Source organism: Monodelphis domestica, chromosome 2 (assembly GCF_027887165.1).
Source record: "Monodelphis domestica isolate mMonDom1 chromosome 2, mMonDom1.pri, whole genome shotgun sequence".
Lineage (NCBI taxonomy): Eukaryota > Metazoa > Chordata > Mammalia > Didelphimorphia > Didelphidae > Monodelphis > Monodelphis domestica.
This window is the reverse complement of record NC_077228.1, coordinates 152,027,448-152,049,542: the sequence shown is the minus strand read 5'-3', so window position 1 is coordinate 152,049,542 and position 22,095 is coordinate 152,027,448. Positions and strand designations below refer to the sequence as shown.

Sequence of the window (22,095 nt, the reverse complement as noted above, 5' to 3'; positions counted from 1 at the left end):
GAAACAGTGAAAATAGCTTATAAGGCAATATAAGACAGTTAAATTGAGAAGGAAAAAATTGATGAAAGAAGTGGAAAAAGGGATAGGAAGTAAGGTTTGGTTGTAAAGTTATCAAGGGGTGATAAAAATGGTAAAGGTCTATAGGAAGGTGCTTAAGAAGTAAGATGTAAATACCCATAAATAATTTGAAAAGTAGAGCAGAGAGTCTCAATTAATATGGAGCCCAAGATCAATTTTGTAGTGCCTGGAACTGAAGTTGTGTGCTAGAGGTATTTCTTTATTTTTTTAAATTTAAATTAATTTATTTAGTCAATTTAGAACATTATTCCTTGGTTACAAAAATCATATTCTTTCCCTCCCTTCCTTCCCCCCATCCTTCCTGTAGCTGAAGCACAATTTTACTGGGTATTACATGTGTCCTTGATCAGAACCCATTTCCATGTTGTTGGTGTTTGCATTTATTTCTTTATTTCTTACTTTATTTTATTTTTTACCAATTACATGTATTATTAAATTTCCACATAAGTTTTTGGAAGTTGTATAATACCAACTGTCTCATTCCTTTCTTCCCTCCCCCTTCCAGAGCTGGTAAGCAATTCAGACTGGGTTATACATATATTATCATGCAAAATACATTTCCATTTTGATCTGCTATAGTTATTTTAATTCTATGGGAATCTCTTTCCTGGAAGCTGAAGGGAATCTCCACACTCCAGGTTATCAGGGACAATGAAGGCTTTTTAAAAAAATAAAATGGAAGCAGGCTTTAACAGGGACAGAGGATGGGCAGAGAACTTGAAGTAAAAGAGAATAACCTTAACTTTTCTCAGGACATTGGAGAATAGAACAATATCATAAAAAGGAAAAAGGGACATAAAAAACAACTCTACAAGTGGAGATAAAACAAACAAAGCAATTTGAAACTCTTCCAGAAGAGGAATAAGATGGATGCTCTGAAAGAAAGCAGTTCCTTGTTACTCAAGGAATGTAAAATAGCTTCAGTTATGAGGTGATATCATTCAATAAGGATCAGAAGAAGAAAAAAAGAGTACTTGTTGCTGGTGACTCTTGTTCAGGGTTACCAAGGAAGCTATTTGTCAGCCTAATAACAATAAAAGAGAAGTCTATTGTCTTTCCATACTATGTATCTAAGATATAACAGAGAACCTTCCAAGATTCTGGAAAAATATGTGACCAATACTTACCTTCATTGATTCATTCAAGTGAATGTGAAAAATATTGCTTGAAAGAAGTATTGCCCTAAGATTATAAAGTCTTAGGCAAATAACCAGACCATAGGGACTCATACACTTTTCACTGTAACTCTGAAAGCAAGAAATAGAGAAGAGGAAAACTGATTTGGGGAATGAACAGCTGGTTAAGAAGATAGATATCTGAGAATGGGATTTGGATTTCTTCAACAGGGCTTAAAATAAGGGAATGAGAGACCCCTGTTCAAGAATGGCATGCACATAAAATGCTGATAATAATGTGTTTGCCTGGTATCTTATTAATCTAATACAAACATATTTAAAATAAAAAGGACGGAGAAGGGAGAAACATTATATTTACCCATAAAGCTAGATACAATAAAAAGTTCTTACAGTGAAGAAGAATGTTCAAAATCCCCAGAGATTTACAGGAAACAAAATTCAACAATAGAGTAAAACCCATGTCTACACAGATGTCTACACAGACAGATAAATGACACAGTAGATTGAGTACTGATCTTAGAGTCAGAAAGACCTGGCTTCAAACCTCAACTCAGACACTTAGCAACTGTGTAAACTGAGTCACTAAACCTTTATTTGATTCAATTTCCTCAAATATAAAATAGGATAAAAAAGCATCTACCTCTCAGACTTCTTGTGAGGACAAAATGAAATCATATTTACAAAGCATGTAGCATAGCCTAGTGTTTGGCATATAATAGACACTATAGAAAATGCTAATTGTTAGTAGTAGTAGTCTCTCCGTAACCGAGGATGACGATTGTCTATGTGCGCTTTCATCTGTGATGTAGATTAGTGCACAAAAACACTTTTGCGTGAATGAGATTTAAGTGGAAAAGTCGGTGCACAGAGACAGTCCCACTCTCTGGGCGTTGGAAGCCTGGGTCCATTGGCATGAAAAGTCGTTACACCTGGAGACTTCCTCAGCTGCAATGGATGGCCGTGTTGTCTTTTGTGCTCCATCACGCCCTAAGCACTCCATAGTGCTTTGCTGCGTCGCCCTCTCAGCCGATGAACCTTCTTATTGGTTTCTTCCATCTGTTCGGCTAAAGCAGTCTTCACATGCTGGGTGAGCAAAGCCTTAGTTCACCAGGGGTCTAATTGTTATATACATATATATATATAATATATAATTGTTATATATATATATGTGTGTGTGTGTGTGTGTGTGTGTGTGTGTGTGTATGTAGCATATATATGTCACAGTTTAGACAAAAGACAAGAGGAATTAGAATTCCTAGTGAAACATGGCAAATTTGACCTTATTAAAGGCAACACTGAGATTTGGCAAGTTGTAACCCATGAGTGGAATATGGTTCTGGATGGTTATGTTTTGATGAAAAGACATAGGATAGGTAAAAGGGGTAGGAACAAACTTCTCTAATACAAAGGCACATGCATTCCTCATTTTATTGTGCTATACAGATACTGTATTTTACAAATTGAAGATTCATGGTAACCCTTCATCAAACAGGTCTATCAGCACTGTTTCACCCCTACACCCACAGCATGTACTCATGCCATAATTCTATATTACATCTTGGTAATTCTCACGATTATTTTATATGTTATGGTGATCTGTGATCTTCCATGTCACTATTGTAATTATTTTGGCACTCCATGAACTAAGCTCATCTAATACTTGTTTCAAGCAATATTATTTATGTTCATGTGAACTTGTAATTGATAAATGTTTTATGTGTTCTGACTGCTCCACTGACCAGTTGTTTCCCATCTCTCCCTCTCCTCAGACTTTTCTATTCCCTTAGACTCAAAAATTTTGAAATAAAGTCAGTTAATAATCATATAATGACTTCTAAGTGCTCAAATGAAAGGGAGAATCAATTGATGGGTCAAACTTCATAGCTGTATTTTAAGAAATTGCCACAGCCACCCCAACTTTCAGCAACTATGACCCTGATCAGGTAGCAGTCATCAACACTGAGGGAAGATCTTTCATGGCAAAAAGTTTATGACTTGTTGAATGAAGGTTCATGTGATGGTTAGCATTTTTTAAAGCAATAAAGTACTTTAATTAAAGTATGTACATTGATTTTAAGACATAATACTATTGCACACTTAAGAGATTACAGTATGGTATAAATATAACTTTTATATGCACTGGAAAGCCCCCCCCCCAAAAAATGTGACTTGTTTTATTGCAAATTCACTTATTTAGTTCTGGAACTGAACCTTTAGTATCTCCAAGGTATATCTGGCTTGTGTAAGGTCGTCTAGGGACTAGAAAAGGAAAGCACAATGAAGAACATTTGGGTATCAGTGAAAGAAAAAAATGATTTTATTTTCAGGTATACTGAGATCTAGCTGATAGAAGAAGAAATTGATGATGATGTCTGGGGAAAAGATCACAAGCTGGTTTAGACAACATGACAGAATAGAGATGGAGGTAACTCCTGATATCTAATTCTCTCTCTCTCTCTCTCTCTCTCTCTCTCTCTCTCTCTCTCTCTCTCTCTCTCTCTCTCTCTCTCTCTCTCTCTCCCCTCTCCTCTCTCTCTCTCCCTCTCCCTCTCTTTCTCTTTCTCTCTTCTCTCTCTCTCTCTCTCTCTCTCTCTCTCTCTCTCTCTCTCTCTCTCTCTCTCTCTCTCTCTCTTTCTCTCTCTCTCTTTCTCTCTCTCTCCTCTCCCTCTCTCTCTCTCTCTCTCTCTCCTCACTCTCTTCCCTCCTTTCTATCACACACACACACACACACACAAACAGAGCAGCTAACAATTTTAACAATAATAATGATTTGCTTTAATGATAATTTTGTCCTTCACAGGTGTTAGAACCAATAAGAGGTGAGTTTTATCCTAGATCTGATTCTTACCAACTCCAAAGGAGGATCTGGTGACTGCTAATAGGGAGGGTGAAAATGATATGAATCTTGGTGGGTAGTGAGCTCTCTTTACTAGAATTTGGACTAGTGAAGGGAAAGAAACTTTGGCATAGTTTGACATTCACTCTAGATTTAGTTGAAGTAGAATTCAAAAGATTCCAAGGAAAGTTAGATGGTGTCTAGTTAATTAAAATTCTACAGGGGAAATTAGCCCATGTGATATAGGATGTTTACAAGAAGAATATTCTGAAGACACAAAAGAAAAAAAATAAAATTCCAGTGAAGAGAAAGAATGGCAATTAGCTTCAGACCAGTATAGATATACTGGGAATTTTCCAATCAAATTCAATTTTAAAAAGATAAGTCTAGTAGATGGAAACTGAGGAGGTAATAGAAGATTAAGAGATAACAGAAAGATCTTGTACTATTAAATATAATGTCAGGAGTGGAAAAGCTCAAAATTATTTGAAGCTGGCAAGGGAAGCTGAGGACAAAAAAGAGGAATGCTTTAAAAGCTTTTAAAAAAGAAACAGGAGGATCAAAGAAGGGAAGGGACCAGTGCTTGTGATGGGTAGGATGGTGACAACTGACAACAGAAAGAAGGTAATACTGCTTGATTTTTATATTGCTTCTGTTTTACTTCTGCCTAGGAAAAAGGCCTCTGTATTAGAATGGAAAGATCCCAAATGGCTAACCTGTCACTGATTCCCAGGACAAGTAAGGAGATAGTGAGAGAATTCCTAGTTGCCTTTGATTAACTCAAGTCTCCTGTCCAGATGGACTATTGATTGATGAGCCACTGCCTGGAATGTTTGAAATATGGAGATCAGAAAAGATACGATAGGACAGGATATGAGCAAATGTCCAAATCCCCTCACTTCTCTTTCCCCAAGCCCCTTCCATAGAAAAGAACAATTTGAAAACTATAGGTCATTTGAGTTTGACTTTGATTCTGGTAATATTCCAGAACAAATGATTTTTAAAAACAGTTAATGAGTTTCTAGTAAGGGAAAAAGTGATTACAAAGAGCTACTATAGCTTTTTCAAGAACAAGTCATGCCACACTAACCCCCCCCCCTGTTTTTAATAGGATTGTAAAACTGATAAGTCAGAAGACTGCTTTTGAAGATATCACTTACCTTGATTTTAGTAAAGCATTTTACAAAGTAGTTCATACTATTTTTGTAAAGAAAAAAGATGGATAAATATGAAGCAACAACTTAGAAATGGTTATCTAGTTAGACTCAAAGTGTAGCCATTAGTGGTGCATTGTCAACCTGCCAGGACATCTCCAGTACAGCACCCCAGATATTTGTGTTTAGTCTTGACTTTCCAACAATTTTATCAATGATTTTGATAAGGGGATAGAAATCTTTCTTATCAAATTTGCAAAATAAACAATAAGGGAGGGATAATTTATGTGCTAGATGACAAGAATCAGGATTAAAAATTATCTTCTTTCAGGTCAGAGTATTGTATTGAATTTAATAAGATGAAATTCATTAATGATAAATACATCCCATATTTGTTTTGTTTTTCAAAATCACCTTCAGATGCATAAGGTGAAGGGAGGCATAATTAGATAGTATTTTGTCTGAAGAAAAAAGACTGATCTGCCCCACCATGCCCCACTATTTTGACTAACAAATTTCATTTTAGACCTTTTCCTTTCATGTTCCTACCATCTTCTGGCACTGACTGAGATTTGATTCTCCCTTGACTGACTTGAGACTTGACTCAGGAATGATATTGTATCTCTGAGCATCTTTTCCAATACTAGGGGCATCTTTTTTCATTCCCCCTTCGTCACAGGGTCATCTGAATAGTCTTTATTCCCTGTTGCCAGTCTGACTTTCTCTACAGAATTTTTCAACCACTTCTCCTTTGAGTTTCACTCTACCCAAATAGAGCACCTAGATCAGATTCAAGTGACTATTATCTACTGAAATCTTTTTTTTCATCTCCAGAAGAAGAAAAAAGATGAATGCCTTTTCATGTACATATGATCCTCTTCTCTTATGTCTTCTTTAGCTGATGGGCAGATTTTTCCCACTATCATTCCTCCTCCTCCTAATCTTTAATCTCTCCCTATCTACTTATTTTTTCCTTATTGGCTACAAATATTCCTGTCAAAAAAAAAAATCTCACTAGATGCTTCCATCACCATTAACTACCATCATGTGTTTTCTCCTCTTCTCAGCTAAATTCTTTTAAAAAGTGATCTCAACTCCGTGCCTCTTTTCTTACTCTCTTCTAAATTCTTTGTTATCTAGCATCAAACTTTTATCATTCAGCAGAAACAGCTCTCTCCAAATTTACCAAGATCTTTAAATTAAAAGTATTGTTTTAACTTCATCATTGTCTCCCCTCTTTCCCTTTCAGAAAGCCATCTTATATAAAAACATTTTAAAGATAAAAATGAAAAAATCAGTACAACCAAGCTATACATTGAAAAAGACAAAAAAAAATGTGTAATGTGCAAGTCTTGTGGACCTCCCATCTCTACAAAGGGATTAGGAGTGTCTTCTCATCCCATAATTTTAGTAGTGCTTAATCTTTATAATTTTGCAACATTCAGTTTTTAAAAACTCTTACCTTCTGTCTTGGAATTGATACTAAAAATTGATTCTGAAGTAGAAGAGCAGTAAAGGTCAAGCATTTGGAGTTAAATGACTTGCCCAGGATCACACAGCTAGGAAATGTCTGAGGTCAAATTTGAACCCAGGTCCTTCTGACTCCGACTCCAAGCTTAGTGCTCTTATCTATTGTTCTACCTAGCTGTCTCTACACCTTTCATTTTTTATTTTTGTATATGTGTTATAGATATTTTTTTTCTGTTTACAATGTAGTCATTCTGAATGTTGTTTTCTTCACTCTGCTTACTTCACTCAGTGTCAGTTCATATAGATTTTTCATTGCTTCCCTGTATTCATCAGATTCATTGTTTCTTACAACAGAATAATATTCCTTTATCACCATTTGATTAGCTATTCTTCTTGTCTGTCATTGAACATCTATTTTGTTTCCAATTCTTTACTGTCTCAAAAAGTGTTCCTATAAATATTTTGTTGTACATGAGAAATTTCTTCTTGTCATTTGCTTCTTTGGTGTATGAGCTTGGTGATGGAATATTTGGGTCAAAGAGTAGGAGAGTTTTGGTCAGTTTATTTGCAGAACTCCAAATTGCTTTCCAAAGTGGTTGTACCAATTCACAACTCCACCATCAACAAATTAATGTGCCTATCTTCCCTGAACCTCTCCTGTATTGGGTATTGCCATCTTTTGTCAACTTTGCCAATTTGCAGGGTGTGAGGTAAAACCTCATGGGTTGCTTTGATTTACATTTCTTTTGTTATTAGTGATTTGGAAAATTCTTTCATGCAGTTTTGAATACTCTGCAATTTTTCTTTTGAGAATTGCTGCATTTGTTCTTTGACCACTTGTCTAATGAGAAACAGATATTGGTCTTATATATATTTGTTAAATATTTACATATTTTGAATACTAAACCCTTATCAGAAAAATCTGATACAAAGATTTTTTTCCCCATTTGACTGCTTTCCTTCTTGTCCTAGGAACATTAATTTAATCTCTCATAAACTCTTCAGTTTTATGTAATTAAAGTTATCTATTTTATCTTTTATTATTGTCCCTATCCCTTTTTTGGTTAAGAATACATCTTCTACCGATAGTTGTGAGAGTTATATGATCTACTTCTATTCTAATTTTTTAATACAATCATCTTTAATATTAAGGTCATATATCCATTTAGAATGGCTTGTAGAATTTGGTGCAAGATGTAAACTAATTTTTATCAAATTGCTTTCCAATTTTCCTAACAGTTTTACAAAATCAAATAGGAAGTTCTTAAATTTATAATTTCTGCTTTATTGAATACTAAATTATTAAATCTCATTGTTTATTGCTCTCTCCCTTTTCTAGTCTGCTCTATTGATCCACTTCTCTATTTTTTTTAAACCCTTACCTTCTGTCTTAGAATCAATACTGTGTATTGGTTTCAAGGCACAAGAGCAGTAAGGGCTAGGCAATGGAGGTTAAGTGGTTTGCTCAGGGTCACACAGCTAGGAAGTGTCAAGCCAGATTTGAACCCAGGACCTCCCATCTCTAAGCCTGGCTCTCAATCCATTGAGCCACCCAACCCCTTCCCCACTCCCACTTCTCTATTTTAAAAACAATATCAAATAGTTTTGATGACTGTTGCTATATAATATAGTTCAAGGCCTAGAAATACTGTTCTCTTTTCATCCTTACCTCCTTTAATAATTTAATTTGATATTCTAGATCTTTTGGTTTTTCCACATCAATTTTATTAGTAAATTTTCAAGGTCTTAGCTTTGTTAGTATTGTCATTTTAAATTTAATTGACACAACCATTCTTTGAGATATTTAAGTTGCTCTTTATGAAGTATTTTCTAGTTTAATATATGTAAGTGTTTAGTGTGCTTTTGTCCTCTGTCCATGTAAACTTCTTTTAACTGTCCCAATAATGACAAAGTTCTTAGGAGTTACATGTATCATTTTCCTATATAGAAATGTAAAACTTTTAACTTTATTGAGGCCTTTGTGATTACTCTTTCATGTTTACCTTTTTTATGCTTCTCTTAAGTTCTTCGGTTTGGTCATGAAATTTTCTAATCAGCTCTATCTTTTTCGTCAGGAATGCCTGAAAGTCCTCTACTTTGTTGAATTAAATTAAATTAAATTTTTCTCCCTGAAGAATTATATTCAGTTTTGCTTGGTAAATAATTCTTGGTTATAATACTATCCTTTGCCTTCTGGAATATCTTAATCAAACCTACTTCTCCTTTAACATGGAAACCACTAAATCTTGCAAGATCCTGACTATGGCTCTATGATATTTGAATTATTTCTTTCTGACTGCATGAAGTATTCATTTGCTATTTTGCTGAACTATTTTTTTTACCCTTTTTAAACCAAAATGGCTAAATATTTATTGAATTTATTCATATTTTAAAATTTATTTATTTTAGTTTTATTTATAATTTCTATGGTTTTTAAATTTTCTAGTTTATTTATTTTCCCTCTAATTTTTACTACCTCCTCTTTTGTGCTTATTTTAGGTTTGTTTATTTGTTGGTTTTCTAATTTTTAAAATATGCATTCTTTTTTTAATCCTATCTTTTTATATTTTGTTAATGTATGTTTGTAGGGATATAATGTTTCCTTTTGCTATATACCAGATATTTTAATATGTTTCATCATTATTATTTTTTTCACATCATTTCTTTGATTTCTTCTTTTACGCATTCATTATTTAGGATTTCACTGTTAGGCCTTTGTCTTTTGTTTTTGGTCCCTACACCATTCAAATTTTATTGAGTTATAATCGGAAAAGGATATATTTGCCATTTCTGTCTTTTTATATTTGTTTATACTATCTGTGTGTTCTAATACATCATCACTTTTTAAAAAAAACTTCCATGTGGTACTGAGAAGTATATCTATATCTATTTGTATGTATTTTCTTTTGAATCCCTTTTAAGACACCTTAAATCTTTTAGCTATACTTTATCTAGGTTTTTCTTCTTTTGTTTATCTTTTTGTTATACTTGTCTAAAACTGAGAGAAAGATATTGAAATCTCTTGTCACTATTTTGTTACTATTATTTTTCGTTAAAAAATTTTAAACAATGATTCTCCTAAGTGTAACAGTTAAAATTAGGGGGCCAAGCAGTGGCAGGTAGAAATTAGTTTCTCTCTAGAAGTATTATATTTTTAGAGGCTTATTTAAGATAAGGAATTTTGGAAAATACAAGTAAGAAAGGCATGTGCTAGGTGGGCCGAGAGGCCCATTTAACCTCACCTACATCATGAAAGAGACTCCTCTGCTTGGAAGGGGAAATAGGAAAGAGACCCCAGTAGCCTTTACAGCCAGGTTAAATACCCCATCTTGCTCTCAGCCCAGGTGAGGTTACAAGGCATTCTGGGAGCCAGAGCAAGGATTTCTGGGGTTTGGAGTCCAGAGTTCAAGACTCCATTTTTACATAAGGCAAGATGAATCATTTCTCTAAAGACCAAATCTTTACAGATAATATCCATTTTAAGGTTCTCATATTCCTTCATAAAATATTTCTCTTTGCTCACAGGAGCATTTAGCAATAGTAACCTCTCCCACCACTGAAACAAGTTTTCTCCCTCTTTCCTCCTTTTTTAAAAATCTTCCTTTACATCCTTGCCCATTTTTCTTTAGCTCTCTTCTTCCTGAGAATTTACAACTGTGTTTTTTTCTTTCATTTTTTTGTCTTTAACTTGATTAAGGTACCTCACAAATTCCTCTCTATTTTTTTCCTCCTCTTCCCATTTTGGTACACCTGCCAATTCTTTGTTGTTGTTGCTGTTGTTGTTTTTGACTTTAGAGAATTTTATTTAGTCAATTTAGAACATTATTCCTTGGTTACAAGAATCATATTCTTTTCCTCCCTCCCCCTCCCTTCCTGTAGCTAACACACAATTCCATTGGATTTTACATGTGTCCTTGATCAGAACCTATTTCCATGTTGTTGATATTTGCACTAGGATGATAATTTTGAGTCTACATCCCCAGTCATATCCCCCTCGACCCATGTAATCAAGCAGTTGTTTTTCTTCTGTGTTTTTACTCCCACAGTTTTTCCCCTGAATGTGGATAGTATTCTTTCTCGTAAATCCCTCTGGGTTGTTCAGGATCACTGCATTGCCACTAATGGAGAAGTTCCTAATATTTGATTGTACCACAGTGTATCAGCCTCTGTGTATAATGTTCTCCTGGTTCTGGTCCTTTCTGCATCAGTTCCTGGAGATTGTTCCAGTATCCATGGAATTCCTCCACATTATTATCCCTTTGAGCACAATACTATTCCATCACCAACATATACCACAATTTGCTCAGCCATTCCCCAATTGAAGGGCATCCTCTCATTTTCCAATTTTTTGCCACCACAAAGAGCACCGCTATGAATATTCTTGTACAGATCTTTTTCCTTATTATTTCTTTGGGGTTTAAACCCAACAGTGCTATGGCTGGATCAAAGGGCAGACAGTCTTTTATCACCCTTTGGGCATAGTTCCAAATTGCCCTCCAGAATGGTTGGATCAATTCACAATTCCACCAGCAATGCATTAATGTCCCTACTTTGACACATCCCCTCCAGCATTCATTACTTTCCTTTGCTATCATGTTAGCCAATCTGCTAGGTGTGAGGTGATACCTCAGAGTTGTTTTGATTTGCATCTCTCTGATTATAAGAGATGTAGAACACTTCTTCATGTGCTTATTAATAGTTTTGATTTCTTTATCTGAAAATTGCCTATTCATGTCCCTTGCCCATTTATCAATTGGAGAATGGCTTGATTTTTTGTACAATTGATTTAGCTCTTTATAAATTTGAGTAATTAGGCCTTTGTCAGAGGTTTTTGTTATGAAGATTTTTTCCCCAATTTGTTGCTTCCCTTCTAATTTTGGTTACATTGGTTTTGTTTGTATCAAAACTTTTTAATTTAGTGTAATCAAAATTATTTATTTTACATTTTGTGATTTTTTTCTAATTCTTGCTTGGTCTTAAAATCTTTCCTTTCCCAAAGATCTGACATGTACACTATTCTGTGTTCACCTAATTTACTTACAGTTTCCTTCTTTATATTCAAGTCATTCACTCATTCTGAGTTTATCTTGGTGTAGGGTGTGAGATGTTGATTCAAACCTAATCCCTCCCATACTGTCTTCCAATTTTCCCGGCAGTTTTTATCAAATAGTGGATTATTGTCCCAAAAGCTGGAATCTTTGGGTTTATCATAGACTGTCTTGCTGAAGTCACTTACCCCAAGTCTATTCCACTGATCTTCCTTTCTGTCTCTTAGCCAGTACCATATTGTTTTGATGGCCACTACTTTATTGTATAGTTTGAGATCTGAAACTGCAAGGCCACCTTCCTTCACATTTTTTTCATGATTTTCCTGGATATCCTTGATCTTTTGTTCTTCCAAATAAACTTTGTTGTGTCTTTCTAATTAAGTAAGAAAAGTTTTTTGGTAGCAATTCTGTAATGTAGTCGCATAAAAAACAACAACATTGATTTACCTGTAGGCAAAGTATTGTGAAGTTTCATCCATGATGTTTCAGACTTGCTTCTCCACAACAACTTTGATTTGAATTCTGTTCTATTCTTACTTCAGCATGTAGATTTAGAAAGAAATCTTTTAAAAGTCTTTTTGTCAGCATTTTGTTGTTATATTTATTTGTTTATCCTTCTTATGTTTCTGCTTTCTGGGATACCTGAGAAACAATCTCCTTAGGTAAGGCTGTCTTTTGAAGAGTGTTATGAATGTCTTTTTATTATTGAACATCAATCTTTTTAAAATTTATAATTAGGCTTAGATTTGCAGGGTAGGTCACCTTGTGCTGCATCTTGAGCTTCATTATTCTTTGGAACACATTATAAAAGTCTTCCTGACTTTTCTGGTGAGTACAGAAATCTGCTACGATTTGAATTTCCTTTCTTTTACATTTAAAAGTCTTTCTCCTGGTTGCTTGTAGAATTTGTTGTTTCTCAATGTGACTGTTAAATTTAACCATTATATATCTTGGAGTTTGCAGTCCTGAGGTGTTTGTTTTTTTTTTTTAGTTTTTTGAAAGTGATTTTTGAATTCTTTCAATTGATTTTTTATTCTCTCTTTTCAGAAGTTTTAAGTAATTCTATTCCATCATTTCTTGTATTTTATTGCATATATTTCTCACATTCAGGGGTTTTCCCCCTTTATGTTCTTCTAGGAGATCAATAATCCATAAATTGTCTCCATAAATATTTTTTCTTTGAGATCATTATGTTTTGCTTGTATGGAGATTGTATTTTCTTTATTTTTTTTTCTTCCCCCCCCAAAGCTTTTATCTTCTGACTTAGTATTAATACGAAGTATATTGGTTTCAAGGCAAAAAAAGTGACAAAGTTATTTGTGAATTCAACTCTGCACACCATAAATTTTGCATTCACAATTCCTGTTTCTCTTTTAAACCATTCAGGAATAATATGCTGTATTTTCATACAGTCCTCAAAATCTGGAAAGTCCTTTCTCTTATCTGATACTTAATAAATTTCTTTTGTTTTGAATTTTTCAAAGATGCTTGGATTTATTTATTGGATCTGGAGGCCAAATTTCCTTCTGCTTTTACTCAAAGTCTTTGAATTTTCTTCCCCCTGAAATCTTGGGTAACTTTAGTTTCTATTTTTCTCCTTTATTTCTCCCTATTTCACACATTCTGATGTCCTCATCTCTGACAGTGATTACCTTGACAGCTAGATTTCAAAACATCTAAGCCTCCTCCCAATCCATAGTTCACCAGCCTAGTTCTCTGCCCTAAGCAACTTCTGAGGGGCAATACTGGCCCCAGATGGATGTTGGGCTCTTTGCCTCAAATGTGATGGAGTGTCACCTAATCCCCCTCCAACCCCCAACTACAACAACAACAACAAAACATTCCTTGTCCTGTTTCCTCTATTCTTCAGTTGTCTGGCCCAGCAGTAGCTAGCACTGCCATATTGCTATTGCCACCTGAGCAAACTTTTGCCATTTGGAGTTTGGATCTCCATAGTACTGGTTGGAGGAAGAGTGGGTTGGGGTGGAGAGTTGATCTCTATTATAATACTAGACATATGTCTTCCCCCCATTTCCTCCAATCCGCTGCTCCAAGTTTTGTTGCAGGAGGGAACACTGGCCAATGCAACCTGAGCAAATTTTTGCTATTTGAAGTTTAAATTTCCATGATGCTGGGAGGATGAGAATGGGTAAGGGGTGGGGTATTAAGTTGTGCTCTGTGGTAAGCCTATGGCTTGACTTTTACAGTCTTGCTCCAGTGTAGTTAACAGTGGGGTCTCTGATGCTTTGTGAGCAAGAGTTAGGTATTAGTTCATGTTGTTTTTACCTTGTGTTTTTGGTGCCCTCGGAGACATGGAGACATGTCTCCATGGAGACAACTAAAACTGCTTCCCCTCTATTGTGGAGAGGTTTTGAGGGTTGGAGAAAATGTCTAGTTCTTTATCTCGTTCTCTCTTTATCTAGTCATATAACCTAGAAGTCTTCACAGTGATCTCAACTACCTAATCTAATGCTCATTTCCAAATCCTCTTCCTTTTTGACCTCTTTGCAACATCTAGTACTATTAACTAACCTTTCCTCTTTGATATTGTCACCTCTCCATGTTTTCATGGTCCTGTTCTTTTTTCAATCTCCTATCTGATATATCTTCTGTCTCCTTTGCTGAATCCACATCTAGAAAACTCATCAATCCAGAGAATGCTTCATCTCTGGTATTCAAATTGCATTGGTACCCTCAGTTGCCTCTGTCCCTCTGATTGGTGGACAGAATAAAAATTCCTCTCAAAGCTTTTCTTTAATGATCAACTTCCTTTTAATAGCCAACTCTTCATTCCCTTTTAGTTCCTCTGCTTGGTGTCAGCTCTTCTATTATCATATTCCCATTGTAGGGACTCTGTCTTGTCTTTTTCCACTTTTGTGTATTGTCTAGCTCCCTCTGCTTCCCATTAGATTGCAAGCTACTTGAGGTCAAGAACAGTTTTTCTTTTTCTTATTTGTATTCTAATTGCTTAGCGCAGTGCCTGGCACATAGTAGTTATTTAATAAATGTTTATTGTTTATATATCATACCCACTAACTGTAGGAGCCTTCAAAGACTCTATTTTGGGCCCCATCTCTTTTCTCTTTATACTCTCATTTGTTGACCTGATCAGCTCCCATGGTTTTGTTGTTATTTTTATGTAGATAACTTCCAAATATGCACATAAAACCCTAGCTCCCATCATTACCAGCAGCTGCCTACTGGATTCCCTTTCTCTCTATGCATATTGGCACCACTCTGATTCTGATCTCTTTTATGACCTTTTGAGCAGATTGTTATTAATAGTCTTCTAAATGTATTTCCTTGCTTAAAGTCATATCAGCAAGCATTTGTTAAACACTACATTTCAGAAACTGTGCTAAACATTGAGAATATGAATACAAGCAGAAAGACAGTCCCTGCCCTCAGTGAGCTTTTAATCTTATGGGGAAAGACAACACATAGAAAGAAGCAGAAACAGAAAGGATTAAGAAGAGTATGGCTAGGAAGATGGGAGGGATTAGGTTGAGAAAGTCCTTAAAGTATCTACTTTTTCCTTCAAAACAAAGACCCCTGGCTCTTCTCCTAACTAGCTAGGTGATCTCTTAGGGTCTCAGTTTTGTCATTTGCATAGTGAGAAGGGTGGCCTTGATAGGTGATCATTTAGGTTCTTTCCAGCTCTCTTTCCTTGGCTCAGGCTACTAGCTTCCAACTTTTCTACAGGAAGCCTTCCTCAACCTTTTTAATTCCAGGACTTTCTCTCTGCTAATTATTTCCTATTTTTCTTGTATATGGCTCGCTTTGTTTATATGTAGTCTCTTCTGTTAAGTTGTAAGTTCCTTGAAGGCAAAGACTATCTTTTGCCTCTTTTTGTATCTCTAGCATTTAATACTGTGCCAAGCACATAGTAGGCACTTAAATGTTTTCTAATGAATTAATGAACTGTTACTGTGCTCTTTAAAGTGTCTTCCATAGACACCTTTGAGTAACTTTGAATATACAATCTAAGTTAAAAAAGAAAAAAATGAAACTTTTGGTTTATTGTTTTAACCCTCAAAATTTTTTCAAAAAGAACTCTCTGCTTCCTTCATGTTTAAGTAGGAGTAAGTCTAAAAGAATGCTTCTTAGGCTTCAGCGAACTGGGAAAGAGGCTTTGGTTGAAATAACAGGTGTTATAAGGCAAAAGAAAAACTGGAGGACACCTTGGGGTGCTATGAAATAAAAAAGGGAATAATTGGCAACCCAACCCAGATCTATGATAGGACCCTGAAGGCTTACATTGACAGGAAGCCCATACATGTAGATTTTTATTTGAAACCTATGGAGTTTTGATTTAGTAACTTATCTTCACTATTACCTTCCTTTCAAATCCTTACCTGAGAGCTATCATCATTTTCTTTCCCCTGACTCCTCTCTCTAACTCCCTATTCTTAGTTTCTGGTCCCCTATACCAGTGGCTATGAGTTCTAAGCAATTTACAAAAAACAAATAAATAAACAAAAAAAAATAAACAAAAAACAAAACCATTTTGAAGATAACCCTTAAAATCTATTTCAAAGTCAGGAAGGCTACATATGATGACATTTCAAAATTTTTTTAAATGGGAGATTCTAGGATCTGACTCCTAAAATTCTGATTCAGAGATGAAAGCTTTTCTCCTTTTTTGTGTGGAAAGCAGTGATTATATATAGTATTAAGGAGGAAATTTATGGGAAATTGAGTTGTAGGAAAGCCAAAAGAACTTGTAAATGTAGAGGATTGCCTTCTATTTTTAACTCTGTCACAGCTTGGTTTGGGTAATCTCAACTGAGTCACCTAATCTCTTAGAATGCTAATAATTTCTGGGCTCCTGAAACTTCTTATTTGTGTCTGTGATGCAAAAAGTCCTACACATTCGTCTTCATTGCTAACCTGGTCACACAACTATATTGTTTTTGTTCATTTATTCATCCTTTATTTCATTTAAATAAATATATGTTGAGTGACTACTCAATAAAAAGCCCTATACCAGATTCAAAATTGTACAAAAGACAGGATCATATATATGGAGATGAAAGGGCTCACACAGACAATTTAGTCATTTAGGTTAACCCTCAAATTTGACAAATGGGGAAACTGAGACCCAGGGGGTTAAGTGATTCATAATTAGATACATTGGCAGGGAACATTACAGGTGGGAGTTGAACCCAGATCCTTAGACTCCAGAGTCAACAGCCTTTCCATTGTACTATATCTACTTCATAGTTCCTGACCTACAGGAGCTTACAATTAAACAGAGGTGAGGATTGTTATAAATATCTAACATGTGAGGCAGAATGATAGGAATAAGGTATGAGTGGTTCAAATAAAGAACTAAAGAGAACAAAAGGGAAGGTGACTGGAATGTGACCATTTGAGTTGAATTTTGAAGAATGGACAGAGAAGCCTTCAGATTTTTAGGGAGTCAAAAATACGAATTTAATTCATTCAATTAGTAAAATAAATTTACTCCAAAATATTGATTAAAATAGGTAATTTAAATAAATTTAATTTATTTAAAATTTAAAACATTTTTAATTTTATATTAAATTATATATATAATATAAATAAAAAATATTAAAAATAAATAAATAAATAAAATTTAAATTAAATAAAATTTAAATTAAATAAAATAAAGAATACATAGGGAAGACATATGAAATGATACAAAGTTATATAAACAGAACCAGTAAGTAAATATACCCAATGATGACAATAAAACAAATGAAAAGAACAACAAAAATTTCAAAATGCACACTATAATTATAATGATTAAGCTTTACCACAAAGAAGAAAGAAAAAATGTATCATCTGCTCTTCTTTGCAGAGGTAGAGGATTATGGATTTGGAACACTGAATATCCTGCCAGACTATTTAATGTGTAGGTAGGTAGTTTTGGTAAGCTGCTTTTTTCTCTTTGTAATAGCTGTTGTTTCTCTGAGGAGGAGAAGGGGAGGTTATATATGGAAATGAAGATAATATGGAGCAAAAATATCAATAAAAATATGATGTGTATAATTATAATAGGTATGTATTCTCCTATTCAAGAAAGTACAATAGAATGGAATATAGATGAAACTTTAAAAAATAAATTGAATGATTTAAATTTAAAATATCACCATTGATTTAAAAATATCTTATCAGGTAAATATCATCACCAATTCCTAAGATGATATGTTGATGGACATAATAATGGTGTATTTGCATATTGAGGTGTTTTTTCTTCTAAATTTCTGAACCAAAAACAATTGATTTAAAAATCTAACTACTGCTCCTTAAAAAAGAAAAGAAAAATAGTAGTCACCATGTTTTTCGGTGTAATTGTGCAGATTCAATAAAACAAGTAACTTTAGCTTCCTGGTTTTTGGAAATGATTCTGCACTGAGATAAGTAAGGCTTGAACATTTGTTCAGAGCTCCTACCAGATTTTGTGGTTGCTGCTGGTCAATTCCCACTAGTCCTTTTATGTATTTAGAAGGCAGGACAGAGTTAGCACTTCAATGACAGCTGCAAAGACAGTCTATTATGGCACATAAGGGGTCAAATATTTCCAACAGGAGAATTGAGCAGAGTCTCATTGTTAGCTCATTTATTGTCAGTCACTGGAATATATATGACTGGCAGGTGAGATATCACTCTTCCTGTCTCCATGGGATCTTAGCATTTAGAATTGGAAGATCTTAGAGCTCATCTAATCCATTTACCTTATTTTACAGATGAGGCAACTGAAAGAACTGAGATGTAAAATAGCTTGGCGAATATTATAAAGGTAGTAGCAGATTCAAGGTCCAAGCTCAGGACTACAGAATCTCTACTTTTATTAAGCTCTGAATGACAGCTTAATAGTATTGATCAACAGTATTGATTTGGAAATCCAAATACAAAAGGTTAATCATACTGGAAATACCATATCTTTGGGAACTTCCGGAAGCCAATATAAGATTTTGTCTGTCTGTTTTTGAGATTGTATGTCTGTAAGAGTCTTTAAAACAACGAAAGAAACGGAGCCTTAAAGACACGTTTTTAAGACCCAAGTCCTAGGGTGAAGTTCTGTTTAGGGAGTGGCAGACAGAAGCGGATGGGTCAATTCCACAGAAAGTGTTCCTTTATGAAGGCTGGCCTTCCCTCCAGGGTCAGGAACCATCGAGTTGGGGGATCAGTAAAAGACAGATTTCAAAAGTGACGTGGGAAAGCTTCTCTTCCCTCCTTTCTCCGAGAAATCAAGTTTCCAAGGTAGCAGCAAGCAGATCTGGATGGAGGAGTTGTAAAATCTCACAGCGGACGACCAATGTCCTGCGATTCTAAACCAACTACTTCACCCCTGCACCAAGGGGAGAGGCAGTGGTAGTGGAGGGAATAAATAAGGATTGAGCTGCTGAAAAAGCCTTACTTTGCAAGAGACACACAAAGATCGTGGCGTGGGAAGCTGGGGAGAAGGGAGAAGACTGGGGAGCAAAGGGAAAGGAGAAGCGGAGGTGGGAATCTGCGCGCCGGGAGGGGGAGGCATAGCTAGAGCTTTGGAGGGACTAAGAGGAAAGAGGGTGGGATGAAGGGGTGGGAGCTGGGGTGGGGTGGGGGAGCAGGCGCGCCCCGGGTCTACCCACGTGACAGGTGGCGGGGATATTAAGCGGCAGCGGCCCAGGCTCTGAGCCTGAGCTGGTTGCTCGCTAGAGACTCGTCCAGTGAAGCGAGGCTAGTGCAGCTGTGAGAGGGGCAAGCGCGAAGGTCAATTTGTGCACAGGTAGCTTGTTCTCTGACCCCAGCCACTTTCCACCTACCCAGCCGGCCCAACGTTGCGCGCACCTTGGGCTTCTCAGTGCCACCAAGTCCCTGCCCCCCAAGAATTGAGATCCCGAAATAAGCTGAGCCTTCCAAGAAGGGAGCAAGCCCTGCCGCCTCTCTTGCCTATCCTCCAACTGAGTCCCTCTCAGAACCGCCCCAGCGCGTGTTTGTCGTTCCTGAGAAGCTGAGCTAACCTGAGCGCCATGAACCAGATAGAGCCAGGTGTGCAATACAACTACGTCTACGAAGATGACGAGTACATGATACAGGAGGAAGAATGGGACCGGGACCTGCTCCTGGACCCCGCCTGGGAGAAGCAGCAAAGAAAGGTCAGCAAAAGGAATCGGGCGCCGCCGTAGCCTTAAGGTGCCCCTTGTGCCTAGACTAGGGAGCAAACCCCCATAGATAAGCCGGGAGGCTTTGTGGGTGATACCCACAGGTCAGCCTGCTCGAGTGTTAGGCACTGTCATGACCTTTCTTATTCCCGGCCCTGGGAGATCCTTAGGAAGGAATCCATTTTCAGAGATGGAAACGTGTGTGTGTGTGTGTGTGTGTGTGTGTGTGTGTGTGTGTGTGTGTGTGTGTGTGTGTGTGTGTAATGCAACATGGGTTTTTATGACAATTCAAAAATTATAGGAAATTTCAAAAATGTACCAAGCTAACACTCTACAGCGTATCTCAAAAGTCTTAGTGTGATTTAAAGCTTTAATAGCTTATGTATATGTAGGTATCCAAGGAAGGAGGGTGGTTGTAGGGTTGGAGTTACATTTTTAAATTGTCTAAGTCTTTTTCATTTCCCCTGACGTGCACTATTGGGGATGGGGGAGGGGGTGGGAGAGTAGCTTAATCCTCGAGTTTTATACTATTCTAAAACCAGGTCTGTGACCTTAGCAGGGAAAATTCCCTTTATATGGAAATTTTATTTTTTCTTCTCCTTTCTAGTTAAACTGATCTGATTGTGAGGAAAGCACTAATCACTATATAAAGTGAACTGAAATTATTAACTTATTTATTATTAATAACAATAGTAGGGTAACAGGGCTCTCTGATATATCTCTTATTTCAGGGATGCTCTCATGAGTTATTTAAAGGATGTCTCTAGAGTGCTTTAGTCCCCTTGGAGAGGAATTCTATGTGAATACCAGGTAGTATTATTCACTGAAAAGACATTTTATTACACTCTTTAAATATAGTTCATTGAGGTAAGCACTGCGGACAGAAGAGTCAGCCAGGTTCTAAAAACACTGACTCTGCCTCTCCATTCTGGTTGGCTGTTGTCTGATCCAGTGGAACATTCCACTGTTTCTTGATCCTCATGGTTGGAACAAATAGGGAATGTTCACAGGAGGTTAAAACCTGTAGCCCTTTAATTAGGCAAGAAGACTCCACAGGCAAACCAATAGAGACCTCTTGACCCAAATCTTCTGGCCACATTGTTCTGATAAAAGAAAGTAGTATGGCTTTATGGTTTTTTCTTCCTTTTGTGGAGTGGAGCAAGAGGAAACTTGCCCTTCTAAGGGATTGTCATTAGGATGAGTAAATAATATATGTCATTCATTCAGCCATGTATGTACTTCTTCTCTCACTATTCATCCATTCACCCACCAACTCTGACTCCCAATAGATGATATGATTGTATATATGTATCACATACATACATACATGGAAGATTGGACTGACCATTTATACAGAGCCTTTACCCCTTATGTCTGGAGTTCACTACCTCTTGCCATCTCTCAATGTGTTGAAATACTCCTCTTCCTTAATGACCTACTAGTTCAGGCCCTTCATAAAGCTTCCCTCTATCTATGCCCAGGCCCCATCTCAAAATGATTTCTCCCTATTCAAAACATTGATAGCATTTTGTCTAAAACACTTTTGTTATTCTTGTTCAACTTGTCCACATCTCCTTTAGGGAAGTTAATTGTAGTTTTCCCCACCCCCAACTCAGTACCCCAGTGCTTTGCATATATTAAAGACATAATCAATGTTTATGGATTAAATTGTATGAGACTAGACTAGAACACATCACATTCACATTTCTTAACTCCCAAATAATTACATTAAAAGGGGGGGTCTCATTTTAGATAACTGATACATTTTTTCCATTAAGTAACAAAGTACTATAATTTCTTTCTTTTTTGCATTGAAAGATTTTATTTTGTAAACTTTTTAGAGGATCTTTTTTTATTAAAAATTATTTTATCTCAACCTCCTAATTCCTAATTTCCAAAATAAACATCATTTTCCCACTTTATAAATTTGAGATATTTTGTTAATAAATTGGAAGTTGAATTTCAGAGGAAAAATAACAAGATTTTAAAACTTAGAAGATTTTTCATGAATTATATACCAAGGGAAATACAGACTCTTAGGACTATTAGTTGTGCATCTTTTTTGATTAAAATGTTTTAATAATCAGTTCTTCAAATCAAGTAACAAAGCAAGTTCATGTGACTAAATATAGAGTGCAATTTCAATAACCAAATAAATAGCTGAAAATAAATTAATTTCCTAAACATTGATTTTGTATTGTGTGGTATCCTCTCTTTCAAAGAAAACAAACTTTTCTTTTTCCAGTCTTAGTCTTTATT

At 35.8% G+C, this 22,095-nt stretch overlaps 1 protein-coding gene across 2 annotated transcripts in view; it reads left to right on the top strand.

The window, feature by feature from the left end:
• The first annotated feature begins 19,126 nt into the window (after positions 1 to 19,126).
• The window catches only part of ACTN2 (actinin alpha 2), a 102,228-nt gene continuing 99,259 nt past the window's right edge, over positions 19,127 to 22,095 (top strand). The window contains exon 1 of one of the 2 annotated variants that reach the window (XM_007481574.2): positions 19,127 to 19,830. In XM_007481574.2, coding sequence (XP_007481636.1) covers positions 19,705 to 19,830 — 126 coding nt within the window. In that variant the 5' untranslated portion in view covers positions 19,127 to 19,704. The remainder of the gene's footprint in view (positions 19,831 to 22,095) is intronic. The other variant, XM_001368616.3, reaches the window with a different exon arrangement.